At 39.1% G+C, this 16,140-nt stretch overlaps 1 protein-coding gene and 1 pseudogene across 2 annotated transcripts in view; one reads left to right on the plus strand and one right to left on the minus strand.

The window, feature by feature from the left end:
• The window catches only part of INTS4 (integrator complex subunit 4), a 111,748-nt gene that overhangs the window by 51,150 nt on the left and 44,458 nt on the right, over nucleotides 1-16,140 (minus strand). For both annotated transcript variants that reach the window (XM_053925291.2, XM_045181788.2), the window contains 4 exons: nucleotides 15,131-15,219; nucleotides 14,085-14,205; nucleotides 3,434-3,505; nucleotides 1,475-1,649 (listed from right to left, as the gene is read on the minus strand). In XM_053925291.2, the coding sequence (XP_053781266.1) occupies nucleotides 1,475-1,649; nucleotides 3,434-3,505; nucleotides 14,085-14,205; nucleotides 15,131-15,219 (457 nt within the window). The remainder of the gene's footprint in view (nucleotides 1-1,474; nucleotides 1,650-3,433; nucleotides 3,506-14,084; nucleotides 14,206-15,130; nucleotides 15,220-16,140) is intronic.
• Nucleotides 5,598-7,329, plus strand: LOC139440887 (glycylpeptide N-tetradecanoyltransferase 2-like; annotated as a pseudogene).

Consider the following 16,140-nt stretch of genomic DNA (forward strand, 5'->3'; position numbering starts at 1 on the left):
ACATCATAATTACATTACCCAAGATTAAACGCAAGGACCTACGTCCAAGATTACTGTATCCAGCAAAGCTATCATTTAGAATGGAAGGGAGGATAAAGTGCTTCTCAGATAAGGTCAAGTTGAAGAGGCTCATCATCACCAAGCCCTTATTATATGAAATGTTAAAGGGAGTTACCTAAGAAAAAGATCAAAAATAGGAACAGTAAAAATGACAGCAAACTCACAGTTATTAACGACCACACATAAAACAAAAACGAGAGCAAACTAGGCAAACAACTAGAACATGAGGGTTGTCAATAAGGGAGTGGGAGGGGGAGAGGGGGGTAAAGGTACAGAGAATAAGTAGCATAGATGATAGGTGGAAAATAGACAGGGGGACGGTAAAAATAGTGTAGGAAATGTAGAAGCCAAAGAACTTATAAGTATGACCCATGGACATGAACTATGGGGGGGGAATGTGGGAGGGAGGGGGGTGGGCAGGATGGAGTGGAGTGGGGGGGGAAATGGGACAACTGTAATAGCATAATCAATAAATATATTTAAAAAAAAAAAAAAAAAAAAAGAGAAAAGAGAGCACCAGTCACCTGCAGGACAACCTCTGTAACCTCCAATGTGTGTAACTGCAGCATGGGGCCAGAAAACTGTTTAAAGAAATAATGACCAAGGACTTCCCATAGTGCTAAGAAGCTCAACAAATTCCAAGCATAAGAAACATAAAGAAAATTAAACCAAGATACATCAGAATTAAATCATTTAAAACCAGTGATAATAAGAAAATCTTAAAAGCATCTAGAAAAGACATATCATGTACACAAGAAAATATTTTTTTAAATGATAGCAGACTTCTCAACAGAAGCAATACAAATGAAAAAATATGGAATACCCTTAAAAGACTAAAAAACAAAACAAATAAACAAAAAAACAAAAAAACCCAACCCTATTATTTTAGAATTCAATTGCCAGTAACAGTATCTTTCAAAAATGAAGTTGTAACAGTCTCTGTTAGTCATACAAAGGCTTTGAGGTCAGACATACTTGGGTTGAAATCTTGTTTCTATCTCATGTTAGTGGGGTGACTAATAACAAGTTATTATTGTTATCAGTATCAATAATATCCACTCGTACTACCAATATATTAAGTGCTTACCATAATGAGTCATGTACTGTGCCAAGTGTTTTATGTATATATAATCTCATTTAATTCTCACTATTCAGAAATGCCTACTATTAAGCTTGTTTTATTAAAATGTTGCAATGTGAACCCAGATTGACTGAACTCAAAGTCCATGCTCTTAACCACTCTATTGTATTTCCCCTGGACCTCAACCTCATCTGTTTGTAAAACTGAAATAATAGTAGGTACATCTGTGACTCTGAAGACTAAATGAGACAATGTGTGTATATCAATCAGTACAATCCCTTACATGTAGCGGTCACTCAGTAAAGAGGACTGATATCATGCAGTCATACTTACCATACATTTCATCTTCCAATCCATGAACAAAGGCTCCACAAGCTCCTGACTCGATCAAGTTCACAGCCCCTGTGTCTATTTCTTCCTTGGGAGCATCATCTCCCCACTTCCTGCCACTGGAAAACTCCCCTGAACTGTAAAGTTCCTTGGCGCGCTCATGTGCAGTGCGTTTCCTCTGCAGAGGACAACAACAATTACCACTTGCAGGAGGTTCAGAAGGAACACCAAGATGCACCCTGAGGACAGGGGGAGACACGACATAAGGCTGCTCTCTCAGACTTAAACTTCCAAAAAAATAATAAACTCAATAGTTCAGAGCAGAGAAATGCAAATTCAACTTAAAAACCAAAGATTGCTAATAGTAACCTTATTAGGGATCATAAGCTTATTAAAGACAGTGAAAGAATGTGTCGATCAGACAGGTGCTCATGTTTGCAATGACAACACAGGAAAGGAAGAACCAGAGAGGTAAATGACTGCGGTATCCCTCTAAGCAACACCCTGGGCAGATAATACACTAGGCCTACAAAAGAACTGTTTTCAGTCCCATTAGAACTAAGTTTCTATTTGACAACCCTGTGCTCTATTTTAGCAACATGGTGCTCCCAAGTACCCTTCTAGTAAATTCATTTTCTGCACAGAATGCCTAATGGGAAATATACTAGTTAGCTAACGTAAATATACAGTCCACTTGAGAGTTACAACTCATCATACATGATCACTTTATACATCTAGTTCTTATGAACATTCTTCTTGGTGAGAATCTACCTCCTTGTGGCTGATCATCTGAAAGGCACTGATGAATTACAGCACCTGAGCCTACAGATATGGGTCAGACCCAGCCGTAAAGTTTATACCTGTGATGTGTCTGAGGATCGCCAATCCCTAACCACTCACCATGAGAATGTCCTTCTTTACACTTCAGTCCCAGTATACACAAAGAACACTTCATCAATCACCCACCTCAAATGAAGGCATGCCCTTCAGGAATATCATACGGCACTATTTCATATCAACTCCTCAACCATTCCTTAGAATTTATCTTATTTTACCAAATAACTCAAAAGAAGAAAAGATCTAATATGAACAAAGATCATATTCTTTACATAATTTATTCAGATGGAAAAAATAGGAGAACCTAAATGTATAATAAAGAGCTAAAAAATGACGGCAAATCTACTTAACAGAATACTATGAAATCAGTAGAAATGCTAAGTATAAAGTTGGGAATATGGAAAAAAAGCATATGATATAGGGGCAAATGTAAAAAGCAGACTACAAAACCAGAATGCAGACTATAAAACTATCTGCATACAGTATTTAACACATACAAAAGAAAAAGAGCTGGAGAAAAATACACCAAAGTGGCAAAAATCACTGTATTAGAGGAATGGCAAAGAGGGTACATTTCTTTCCCTTTTCCTTCTACTTATCAAAGTTCTGTATGTTTTTATTATTGATTTTATAATTAAAAAATTAAGATATTGACAGTGAATGTATGTATCATATTCTCAGACTCATATTTAATCCTGGCAACTATATCAGAGAACTATTACAGTAAGAGGCTAAAGGCATTCCGTAAGAGGCATTCTGTTACAGTGCAAGGAAAAACTTACTCACTCCTCTACGGGAACTGCCGCTGGAAAGAAGTCATAAAATGTCACAATCCCAAAAATAAGACCAGACCTTTGTAATTTCTAACAAACAGAAAATCAATACTGGCTCTTCTTCGTAAAACACAACTTGTGCAAAGTATTTCATTATAATTTAAAATTTAATGAAGAAACTTGTAATTTGGTTCAAGTTACTAAGATTTTATATTAAAATGTAATCTAATCACCCCACATTAATTTAACAAATGCATGGGCTGCAAAATTAAATCAACATCAACTTGGCGTATGTTGTTACGTTGATGTTAGTTACAGAAACCCAGTTTAAACAACAAAGAATTCAAGTTACCCTCAGATCTGACATGAGCTTCTTGTCAAGTGTCTGCTCCAGGAAATGAGAACTGACTTGCTCCATGGAGCCCTGTAAAAACAAAGAACCCAGAACAAATTGAACATCTTTTAAGACCTGAACATTATCTTAGTACAAATGTTTGCAGCCAACTTAAATGTGGTAACATTATTCTTGATACTAAAGGTACCTATGGGTTCTGAATCATCAGGAAAATAATTAAAAACAGCAGCAGCAGCAGCTAGCCTAAATAGAGCTTATTGTGTTACGTACTTTTTAAGTGCTTTATACATACATTAACTCATTTAGTCCCCCTCCAAAGTAAATACTATTATTAATTCCACTTTAAATATGGGGGAAAAGAAGGTACAAAAAGATTAAGTAACTCATTCAATGTTGCAAGGAGTGTAAGTTACAGAACTGGGCTATAAACCCAGGTCCAGAATCCTTTGCCTTAACTCTGCACTGTCTCTCCATTCCCCTTCACTTCACTTTCCATTCATTTGTTCATTGTTCATTCTTTCAATAAAACAAATATTTATTTGCCAACCATTCAATTATATGCCTACAGATACCAGGAGCAGGAATACAAAAACTAAGACATCAGTTTTATACTCAGTGACTTCAGACTAGTAACAGAAACTGACAAGAGATAATTTCATTATGGTATGAATTGTAATACACATTTATAAACGGCACTATGGGAACTCAGAAAACAAGTAGTAAGGGGTGATGGCAGGGAGAACTGGAAATCACAAGCGCAAATGCACGAAGTGAGAATGTCATGTGGGAATCATCAAGCAGTTCTATGAAGAGAACACAAGATGGGGGGACTGAAAATGAGGCAATGAGTACAGATAGGTAGGGCTAAGATTATAAAGGGTCTGTTTGCGGAAGTAAGGCACTTACCTTGTGATTAATGACTAGATAATCTCTGTCAAATATTTAATGAGCTCAATGATGTACAAAATATTTCACTTTTATTTTAAAACTGTATTCCCCCCCATCATCCCACGAAGAACATACATGGTCCTCATTTTTTAGATGAGAAATTGAGGCTGAGAGATTTGGTAACTTGCTCTTTTCAAATAAGGGAGAAATAGAGATTTACACCTCATAAACATCATCTTGGCAGCTATGTGGTTAATGGACCAAAAGGAATGAAAAACAAGCAGGGACCAGTTAAGAGGCTATTAAAGTCCTAGATATCTTAAGGAATATATTGGAGACCTTCTCTAATTCCCAAGTTAGAAATGTTTAAACAGGCTCAGATTTTTTTTTTCAAGCACATTTTCCATGGAAAGTTACATGTTCTTTGGAAATAGCCCCACCCACGTTAACACCTTTCCTGCAACTCTAGGAGAGCAGCAGTGGTACTGTTTTGACGTAGGGAGTTTCAAAGCCGCTTTTTCTTATCTCTACACAGTACAGTTGGTGGCCTTGTATGTTACACAGATCTGAGTCAATACGAGATCTAGCATTAATTTTTTTAAATCCCAAACATCAATCTTATGAATAAGAACTATAAAAGCTCCTCACTCTCTCTAGTTTTACCACCAGTGTTAACAGTTGGCTTTTTAAGCAGCACTTTTTTTCCTACAAAGAAAGTTTTAATGACTTCACACTACATTACTCAATCCACGGTTTCAATGCTCTTCAATGCCTTCAGCTAAACTCTCCCAACACAGCTGGCAAAAGGGGGTACTATTAAATTCTGGTCTTACACATTTTGATATCATTATTTGTAACAAATTTCTAGTGTTATCTAAGAATATCCAAAGCTTTCCATTTCAAATCCACAAATACCAAGAGCCCTACACAGCAGTCATCTACTTTAAAAACGGTCAGACCTGAACTGGTACAGGCCTAGCAGAAATAGAGAAGGGGAAGATCTGAGTAGATTCACAGTCTGTCAAGAAGGCAGAACTGATAACAGCTGATGACTCAGGGGTATGGGACACAAAAAGATAATTCCAAATACCTCTGGGTTCGTGACTGCATAGACCATTAATCACTCATGAAAGCACGGGAAAAGCAGAGTTGGACCAAAAAGATATAAAGTGTATCTCAGCAATCATAAAAACATCCATAGTTCTGGCTGCCACCTCCACATCCGTGCTGCCCCCAGGTTCCCAGTGCCACCTCCGCAGCCTGCACTGCAACGATGGTGGAGGACAGCAAGTCTTCGGATGACCAGGACACGTGTGGAATAGACAGGGACAGTGAAGAGGAGACGGAACATGCCAAAGGAAGTCTCAGAGGCAATTTGGGTGCCAAAGAAGAAAAAGAAGAGAGAGAAGAGGAAAAAATGAGGAAACCAAATTCTGGAGGCACCCAGTCAGACACTGCAACTGATTCCCAGGACGTTAAGCCTTAACAGCCATCAAAAAAATCCCACCATTCTGATGTGTAAGTTGCAGGACGTTCAGAAAGCCATGGAGCTGTTAATGGCGTTTGAGGGCCCCACCGGGAACATCGATGAGGCTGCCAAACACAGATACCAGTTTGGGGACACACAGCCAGTACCCAAATCAAATTAAGTAGTCATATCTCATGGTGCAATTGAGGCAGATAAAGACAACGTGCGTCAAGAACTATACTCCATTCCGCAGGGTTTTACGTGGGACACATTAGATTTGGGTAATGCTGAAGTGCTCAAGGGGTTGCCCACTTTGTTCAGTGAGAATTATATAGAGGAGGACATGTTCTGGTTTGACTATTCGTCCAAGTGCCCGCTTGGGCTCTGCATCCCCCAGGCCGGTTTCTTCAGTGGCACTGTGGGGTCACGGTGTCTTCAAATAAGAAACTGGTAGGATTCATAAATGCCATCCCAGAAACCATTGGGATTTATGGCAGGATAAATGTGTCAAATGTGTTGCATTTTTGCTCTGGGTCTCCAGTCTAGAAAATCAAAGATCCCATTGTAAAAGTCAAAGATCTAAGAATATAGTATGAAGATAGTTGAAATCAACTTTCTTTGTGTTCACAAGAAATTGAGTTCAAAACGAGTAGCCCAGTGTTAATTTGAGCAATAACTAGAAGAGCGGAACTGGAAGGGATGTTCCAGGCCGTTTATACCACAGACGGGTTCTTCCTAAGGCAGTGCCATGTGCAGAGACTGGCACTGATCACTAAACCCCCCAAAATTGGTAGAAGTGAAATTTTCCCACTAGAGTAGAAATACGACTTTACAGCGAACAATGAGGCTGTACAGATTTCTGGATGTGAAAAGACTTTGGGCTTGAGATGGATGGAACCAAGAGATATCAAAGCAGTGTGAGAATTAACCAACAGTTACCTGAATAGGTTTCATCTGGCCCCCGTGATGGATGAAGAGAAAGCAGCCTACTGGTTTCTCCCCCATGAACACATTATTGACATGTTTACAGTGCAGAACTCCAGGGGTAAACTGACTTCCTGAGCTTTTGCACACTTCCCTCCACAGTCATACACCACCCTGCTCACAAGAGCCTCAAAGCTGCCTACTCCTTCCACAACATACACACGGAGATGCTCCTGGCAGACTTTATGAATGGTGTGTTCATTATAGCTCAACTGAAAGGATTTGGTATTCAATGCATTAGGTTTGATGGAAAATTAGACATTCTTGGAAAAACCTCAAGTTTGGTATAGGAGATGGCAATTTACAATATTATTTATACAACTGGAGGTGTCCAGGAACAGATTCTGAAAAGGCTGAACTTGTATTACAGTAGGTGGATATTTCCATTTCTAGAACCCTGACACCATCACTTGTGAATATTCTATTTAATGATTCCAGGAACTGTCATTCCAAAGAAGAATAAAAGCACAAGTGAAATCAATGCAGTTGATAACAATCAGAAAAGATGAAAAAACATTCATGTGACCAATACTATGCATTTCTAGGTAGAATGTAACATTCTTCCCTTTTGTCACTGTTAAGAAGATAAAAGGGTACAAAGAGCACATTCTTAGAATTTTCAAACTTTTGGCTGTCTCTTAATAAGGAGAAGGTATTTTCTTATAGAAAAGACTTTTGTTTAATGGATGGAACAAAAGTGTCAGAAGGATGCAAGAAAAATCTTTGCTATTGTGTGGAGATAAACTGCTGCTTTATTATTTATTGAGTGGTAATCTGTCCGTGTAACAGAATGAAGTATCCATTTGGAATATTTTCCCACATATCCCCTTCCATGCTATCGTTGGGAACATTTCTGGAATCAGCACTTCCATAACTCAGTGATGAGTGGTGGATGTTTACGTGTACAGCAAGAACAACAAACTGGTGACTAGTACATTTCTTTCTTCAGAAGCAAAGTTTTGTGCAAACAAGAAGTGTGTTCTCTGAAAAAGTATGCATGTACCCATGACTGACTAGACTTTGTTGCTGCTGTACAAACTTGTTTCTTCTCAGCAACAGCAAGAATATGTGAGAAAAAGAAATTGGAAGCACTAAAGTGAAACGAAATGGCTGTGGAATTTATTAGTGCTATCAGGAATACTGGTAGTCTGAACGTTATTACTTATGCAGAATTGCACGTACTCCTTCACAGTGACTTTATCAAAATAATGGAAAATGTCTTACGTAAGAGTATTTATAATTTTGTTATGGTGTTTTTATATAGAATTTGAAAACCCTGTGTGTGCATATATATTATCTATCTATCATCTATCTATCTATCTATCTATCTATCTATCTAATCTCCAACAGTCCCAGAGGAAAAAAGATGCTAAATGAGCCCAGAAAAAGTGGCTTTGACTCAAATAACACAAAGCAGACATTTCTTCCTGCCTTCCTTTTTCCAGTCTCAAGGCTGTTCAGTCCAGAAAATTTTAATTATTTTAGACTATATGCTGGCTTTTCCTCCATGTTATAAGTAGCCGAATGACACCAATTGTACCTTACACAAGGCAGGAGCTAGCAAACTATGACCTATTGGGAACCACCCTGCCTGGTTTCAGAAGCTTTAACCCTCCATGGCTAAGGCTGAGTAAGAGACCTTGGGAGCATAAGCCACTAAGGAGACAAAGCTTATCTCCCTGGCAGGGTTGCAGCCTCTGCTCCCTTTTACTTTACCCTGCTTGGCCCTAGGCGGATGACTGGTTAGCCAATGAAGGGTAAGATTCCTCAAGGGAGGGATGATCTAAGACAGGCATGGTCAGGAAGGGGCCCTCAGGGAAGGACTTGGGGGTCTATAGAAAAAGGGAGTGATGGACCCTTGCCCCTGGCTTTGACATAGCCTGAGTCATCATTCTGTCTGTGAAAAGTCTCCTAATCTCTTGGCTGCCTTACTTCCCCTGCCTGACTTAAGCCTGAAACAATGACAGAGGTGGGTGCAGCCCAGTTCAGGAAAGGGCAGGTTCCCCAGGGCGATCAGGCCTAAGAAAGAATGCATAAAATCCTGTGAAACCTGCTTTGCTAAGAATGCCCTGTTTTCTGATAAGGGTCCAAGCATAAAATGAATTTGTTCCCCAAAGTTTTACAGCCCTTTAGCTAACTGACCCTGACTCAGAATAAGCCCTCATAGTTCTTTTAATGTTATCTATTGTTTGATCCTTACTGCTTGACAATGATTGATGAGCTTTACCTGTATTCCTGTGCAAATTAAACCCAAGAAAAGCCCATTGAGGAAAAGGTTCCTGGCCCTTCTCCTTTGAGAGATCAGCCACCTTTCCTCCCCAAGCAGATCATGTCTTGGTAGACTTATTCTCATCCATGGGGGCTGGTGGGAGGGCCTGTGGGCAGAGCTCCTCCATTATGGCCCGTCAGCCAAATCCCACCCACTGCCTGTTTCTGTAGGTGTGGGCGGGATTAACAGCCTACCAGCTAAGGATGGTTTTTACATTTTTGAGTGGTTGGGGAAAAATAACAGTTTGTGATACATGAAAATTATACTAAATTCAAATTTCAATATCCATAAATAGTTTCATTGAAACAAATACACACAAAAGGAAAACATCTATATTCTTGTCTACTTTAATCAAAACAAACATATTCAGGTAAGTTCTCTCCAAATGTACTATCACCACTACTTCACAACCTATAAACATAACACTAAGAACGCCATGATATTTAACAAACAACTGTGTCAAGCCTGCTTTCAGAGCAAAAACTGCTCCATTAGTGTAATAAGTCTTATGCACTCTTTGAAGGCTCCTAGCCTCTACTCAATTAGGTGACAAAAAGAGAAGCAAACCAAAAAAAAGAAAAGAAAAAGGAAGAAAACAATGCATTACTATGTGAGATGTAAAACTGCCCCTGACTAGGACATCTTCATTTGCCCCGGGAAAGCATAGCCCTGAGAAGACTTAATAGAGATAAAAGCCTACAACCTGTCTGAAAATGTTATGATTTAAGGTCAAAGACTTCTGGAGGCTTATAAGTAAACCTAACTGAATAAGAGAAATGAAACATCTTAAGAAGGAATTATTGAACTAAGGGCCATATTTTAGACAGAACACCAATTATCATGATTATTTAGAAAGTAGTGACTGTATTCTAAATAATCGAATGGAGCTATGTACTTGGAAATCACATTTCTTTGCCTTATTAGTGCAGTTACAGATAACCAAAAGTCAACCTTTTACATAGTTTTGGATTTTCTTATACAGGTCACATCTGAAAATGTTTATCCTACTATAAGCTAAGAATGGGGACTATTTCTGTTTTGTGCACAATGCTTCACAGTCTGGTACTCAATCCACTGAGCCACATCAGCCAGGGCTGTTATGTGCACAATGGACTTAAGTTCTTAAAGAACCTGATTTCAGCTTTCTTCTTGTGCTTTACCTGCTGTGCATCCCCCACACTGAACATTATTTCCCCACACCAAGAAGTACTAAACTGTTTATGATTTAGTATGCTAGTACAGTGTAGTATGATATTGGTAGGTATACTATTATACTTCTTCTATGTTTCTGATCGTATTTTTTCCTTCCCTACTTCTTTACTTAGCTAATTCATATTCAACCTTCAAAACTCAGCCCAGAAATTGCCTCCTCCAAAAAGCCTTCTGTGGCTGTTAGGTGCTCTTCCCTAAAGCACCAGGGATTATGATGGACTGACTGCCTGTGTCAACCTACCAGACTACTAACTCTTTTGAAGATGCAGACTATGGCTTAGTGTTTGTTAACTTGATGCACATGCGGGCTGAAGACAACATGCAGTTTGCCTGAACACAGGTTTTGTCTACTCAAGAGTTAGTGCAGGCAGTTTAGTTTGCCTCTTCAATTACACAGAGGAACTAGAAAACCAGCAGGGCCTCAACTGCACAACCACAGCTCCCAATGTGTGACTGTACCCTCACTAGGAAGGGATTCCACGTGGGCTATAGATCATGAGGTGCTATTTACTACCTACATGGCTGTGAACAAATTATATCACTTTCCTAAACCTTAGTTTTTATTACACAGGGTGGGCAAAAGTAGGCTTACAGTTATTCATATGGATAATACATTAATTAACAAATAATAATACAAGAATAAACTCTGCCCTGGCCGGGTGGCTCAATTGGTTGGAATGTCATCTTGTGCACCAAAAGGTTGAAGGTTCAATCACCAGTTGGGGCATTAATGGAAGACAGCTGATGGATGTTTCTCTCTCACATCAATGTGTTGTTGTTCCTTCCTTCCTCTCTTTCTCTCTCTCTTTCTCTCTGTCTCTCTCTTTCCCCCTGCCTTCCTCTCTCTCTACAATCAATAAGTATATCCTTGGGTGAGGATTAAAAAGCAGAATAAACTCTGCTTCATGTACTTACACTCTAAACTCACTTTGCCCCACCGTGTATATAAAATGAGTAATATAATCCTTCTCTGAGAGTTTACATACAGGTGAGCCCAACCCACGGCCCACAGGCCACATGCAGCTCAGGATGGCTATGAATGCAGCCCAACACAAAATCGTAAATTTACTTAAAATCTTTTTTTTTTTTTTTGCTGACCTCCTTTCATTACTGTTTGTGTATTTAGTGTGTAGCCCAAGACAGCTGTTCTTCCAGTGTGGCCAAAAAGCTGGACGCCTCTGTAAGGATTAAAAGTTATTTGCAAAAGGTGAGTATGTACATGAGTGTGTGTGTGTCTGTATAAGGAAGCAGGTGTACTGTGTGTGTGTGTGTGTGTATAACAAAAAGTGTCTCGCTTCGTAGGCTAGAAACTCTATAAAGGTAACAGTTATTATTATTAGCAAAATTAGAATATTAATTACCTTTGAAGTACAAACATAATTACTTAAATAATTTGGAACTGTTCGAATTTGAAATTACTAAAATTATAACATAAGGCACCTAACTCAAGTAAGAGTCATCTAAGTGGAAACCTTTCAATTCACCACTGTAATTCCATACTTATACAGCTTTACATAAATGAACTTCAGACCCTGTAGGGTACAAACTGAAAAATCTGAATGACCCAGCTTAAGGACTATTTTTCTGAGCTGTCTACTCAGATAAAGATATATCATTAAATTATTTCTCTACAGTCCTCCCTTCTCTCATGCGTGCACTCTTTTGCTCTCTCTCACACACACAAACACCACATACAGTAAATGCTCAGTAAATGTTAAACAAAAGAATTTGATGAGCCCTGATTGGTGTGGCTCAGTGGATTGAGTGCCTGAAAAGCAAAGGGTCACTGGTTCAATTCCCAGTCAGGGCACATGCCTGGCTTGTGGGCCAGGTCCCCAGTGGGCCCCAGTAGGGGGTGTGCTAAAGGCAACCACACATTGGTGTTTCTCTCCCTCTCTTTCTCCCTCCCTTCCCTTCCCTCTAAAAATAAATTTTAAAAATCTTAAAAAAAAAAAAAAAGTTTGATAAATGAATGGATTGTTCTAAATTTTAAAATATTAACAGACCGAAACAAAGTTTTAAAATGTGAATTCAAAAAACCAGTAACAACTGGTTTAATTCTGTATTTTATTATGAACGAGCAGTATAATTTATAAGCAGAAAATACTAAAATCATCCAAATTCCTTATCATTTCATGAAAATACTTCACATAGGTTTTAGCAATTACCCGATAAACGCTGGTCATAGAATAGGACTATCACTGGTTCTATGTCCAGTACAATCAGGTCCAAAAGTATTTAACCAGCAATCTTACCAAGACTGGCAGAGTTGGAGGTCCTCAGAAAGAAGTGTCCAAAAAGAATCTCAGATTTTCTTGCTGTGATATTTACAAAAAAAAAATTTTATTTTTGTTTTTATTTATTTTCAGAGAGAGGAGAGGGGAGGAAGAACGAGAGGGAGAGAAAAATCCATGTGTGAGAGATACATCCATAGGTTGCCTCTCATATACCCCCTCCCAACTGGGAACCTGGCCCTCAACCCTGGCACCTGCCCGACTGGGAATCAAAGCAGTGACCCGTCAGTTCGCAGGCCAGCACTCAATCCACTGAGCCACACCAGCCAGGGCCTTACAAAATCTTACAGATACTTACATATATTTATATACTATAACCACCTCCACTATCCCACACAGTAGAATACCTTACAATTTATAAACATTTTCATAGACAGTATCTCATTTGAACATCATGACAACCAGTGAGGTAAATAAGAGTTATTAACACCCACTGAACAGATGAGGAAACTGAAACTAAGACCAAGTGATAGCTCAAAGGTCAACACTCCTTCTACAAGACAACTGCATCTCTGAAAAGTTAAAATTTTTTTATAAATGTACTACGAGTCCCTAAAGGCAAAACAGTAGCAAGTACCAGCCTAAAGGTAGGAGATTAGTATCTGAATACCACTCTACAATTTTCTATTTGTGTAAGTTGGGTAAGTTGGACAATTTCCTTCTCAGAGCCTCAGTTTTCTCACCTGAAAAATGGGAATAACAACATCTACCTTGCTGGGTTACTGTGAAAAGTAAATAAGATCATGTATATGGAATCATAGCAAAGTACCTAGGTCATAATGGGTGCTTAATAAATGGTAGAAACTATTTTTATTATTATTTCCATTTTTCTCTAGGCCTTGGCTATCTCATATGCTAACAAGTTTAAATAGAATTGTCTTTAAAATTCTTTCTAGTTCTAAAAGACTGCTTCTCCATTGGAAAGCAAGCCATTTCTTTTTATTTTAAAAATACTAGGATTTTGCCGTGGCTGGTGTGGCTCAGTGGATTGAGCACTGGCCTGCAAACCAAAGGGTCACTGTTCGATTCCCAGTCAGGGCACATGCCTGGGTTTGCAGGCCAAGTCTCCAGTGGGGGGCGCTCGAGAGGCAACCACATATTGATGTTTCTCTCTCTCTTTCTCCCTCCCTTCCCCTTTCTCTAAAAATAAATAAAATCTTTTTTTAAAAAAAAAACCTAGGATTTCTGATAGTGGGTTACAACGGTCCCTATCAGTAGTTTCTCAAAATGTGTGTGTAAGTGTTAACAGGTAATGTGCTCATTAAACAAAGTGTAACTTATCCTGACTGGTGTGGCTCAGTGGGCTAGGCATTGTCGCACAAATGGAAACGTTGCCGGTTCAATTCCCAGTCAGGGCACACACCTGGGTTGCCGGCCAGGTCCCTGGCTGGGGTGTGCAAGAGGCAACTGATCCATGTTTCTCTCCCTCTCTTTCTCCCTCCCTTCCCCTCTCTCTAAAAATAAATAAATCTTTAAAAATAAAGAGAGACAGATCTTTAAAAAAAAAAAAGAAAGAAAGAAAGTGTAACATACCAATAGCTTTGCAGCTTGAACTCGAACCACCCAGGAGCCATCGCTGACCATGTGACAAATTTTTCCAAATGCATCATCAACTAAGCGAATTTCTTCATTAGAAGAAGGGATTGGGACAATGCTAAATTAAAAGAAAAAAAACCGCAAATGGCAAAGCATACCTCTTAAGCTTCAGGTTCAATAAAATGGAAATGACCAATGAAAACTGGCATAAGTAGAAATGATAATTAAATAATTAAAATCCCAGAATGATGAAATACATTTCACAGTAAACAAATAACTCTGGGAGTATAAACCAACCCTTTTAGTTGCACTGCAAATTTTCACTATATTGAATGCAAGTGTTTAAATTATCAAAGGTACAAAGATTTGTGAAGATACTAAAAACTAGCTTCCACAGAGTACTTTATATTCTTTATATTATTTATATCTTTATTCTGTATTTGCATTGCTGTCAATATAGTAAATCTCGCAATAAATGTACATAAAACATACTTGCATATCTGTTCCTAAAAGAGGAGGCAGATTCTAATTAGTCTTACATATATATTTGTCTCTCCACTTTAAAGAATCACTGTGAGAATAAATGATTTGATTACTATGAAAATATTTTTAACCAGGAAAACACTACATAAGGGATCATTACTCTCAAACCACCTGGTATTTTTATCTGGCCCTTGTATTTACTGAAATGGGCCCCAGCCAATTTTAAAGATTTCAAAAGGGTGGGGAGGGAGTAAGGGAGACTCTGCAAAGCACGTGAGACAAGACAGTCTCATCCCTTCATTCACTCTTCATTTCTCGAAGAGGTTGGGACCCAGAGAGTTGAAATATCTTTCCCGAGATACACAGAAAGTTCATGGATGACAGAGCTAAAGAACAAGGACCAGGCATCCTGATTTTCAGGGTCTGTGCTTTTCCCCTAATTCATACTGCCTTCCAAAAATCCAACTGACATTCCTTTCCTGGAGGTGGGCTTTTTGCATGGTAGGAGGAGAGAAAAATGGCTTAGCAATGGAAAAAAGCCGGCTCACACCCACACTGACCTTTCAGGATAGAGCTGACTGACAACCCAGATAAGCTGGACTGCAGCACTGCGCACTTGTTCATAGTCATCAGAGAGCAATTTACAGGCCTGCAAATAAGGATTTCAAAAGTATGTTAGTGTTGTTTCCCCGCAGGTGATTTTCAAACTATTTTGACAATGAAGACTGGGTGGCTAGATAAGGATGCCAATCATAATACTTGTGGATGCTTTTAACTCCTTAGGCCTTTGTCCAACAAAGAATTCTTGGCTTCTGTCAGCTGCTGGGTCTGTGTTCTGTGAACCCTCCTACCCCACATCTGCAAGCAGAGCCACAGACTGACAGCACAAAAGCCATCTAGAATAGCGCAATTCCAGAAAAGCGGGGGCAGCCCACATTGCTGCTCTCACAGGCTCAAACAGCAGAGAGAGTTTTTTCTCTATCTGTAAAATCAAAGTATGAATTTCTGATTGACAATCCATCTGAAATAAATGTACAATTTTAATACTAAGCTGCCAAAAGAAGCCAGGTTTTTCTGTTTTCCTTTGGTCTGAAATGGAATATCCCTACTCCACCCAGTCATAGCAACACTCTAGACTTCAACAACACCCAGAACTCCTCCACATCTGAGATTTTCAAATCCTATATTCCATGCTCTGAGCAGAACATGCTACTCCACCAGCTCTTCCATTTCCACGACTTAATCCATCATACCTGCTCTTCAATCCCACTTAAACTACCTAACCATTTCACCAGGGTTTCTCAATCCTGGTACTACCGACATTTTAGACCAAATAATTTTTTGTGAGGAGCTGTCTTGTGCATTGTAAGATGTTTAGCAGCATCCCTGGCCTCTACCCACTAGACGATTGCAGCACGGCCCTCTCTCCCTCCCCCCAGAGTTTCAACAGTCAAAAATACCTCCTATCCTAACTGACCTTTCCCCAGCATCTGACACTGTCTCATTTAACATGAGACCATGAGACCTCCCTCCTGCCTTTTCTGGAATGTACTGTTTCTCTTCCTCCATC

The sequence above is a fragment of the Desmodus rotundus genome, chromosome 5 (genome assembly GCF_022682495.2).
Source record: "Desmodus rotundus isolate HL8 chromosome 5, HLdesRot8A.1, whole genome shotgun sequence".
Taxonomy (NCBI): Eukaryota; Metazoa; Chordata; class Mammalia; order Chiroptera; family Phyllostomidae; genus Desmodus; species Desmodus rotundus.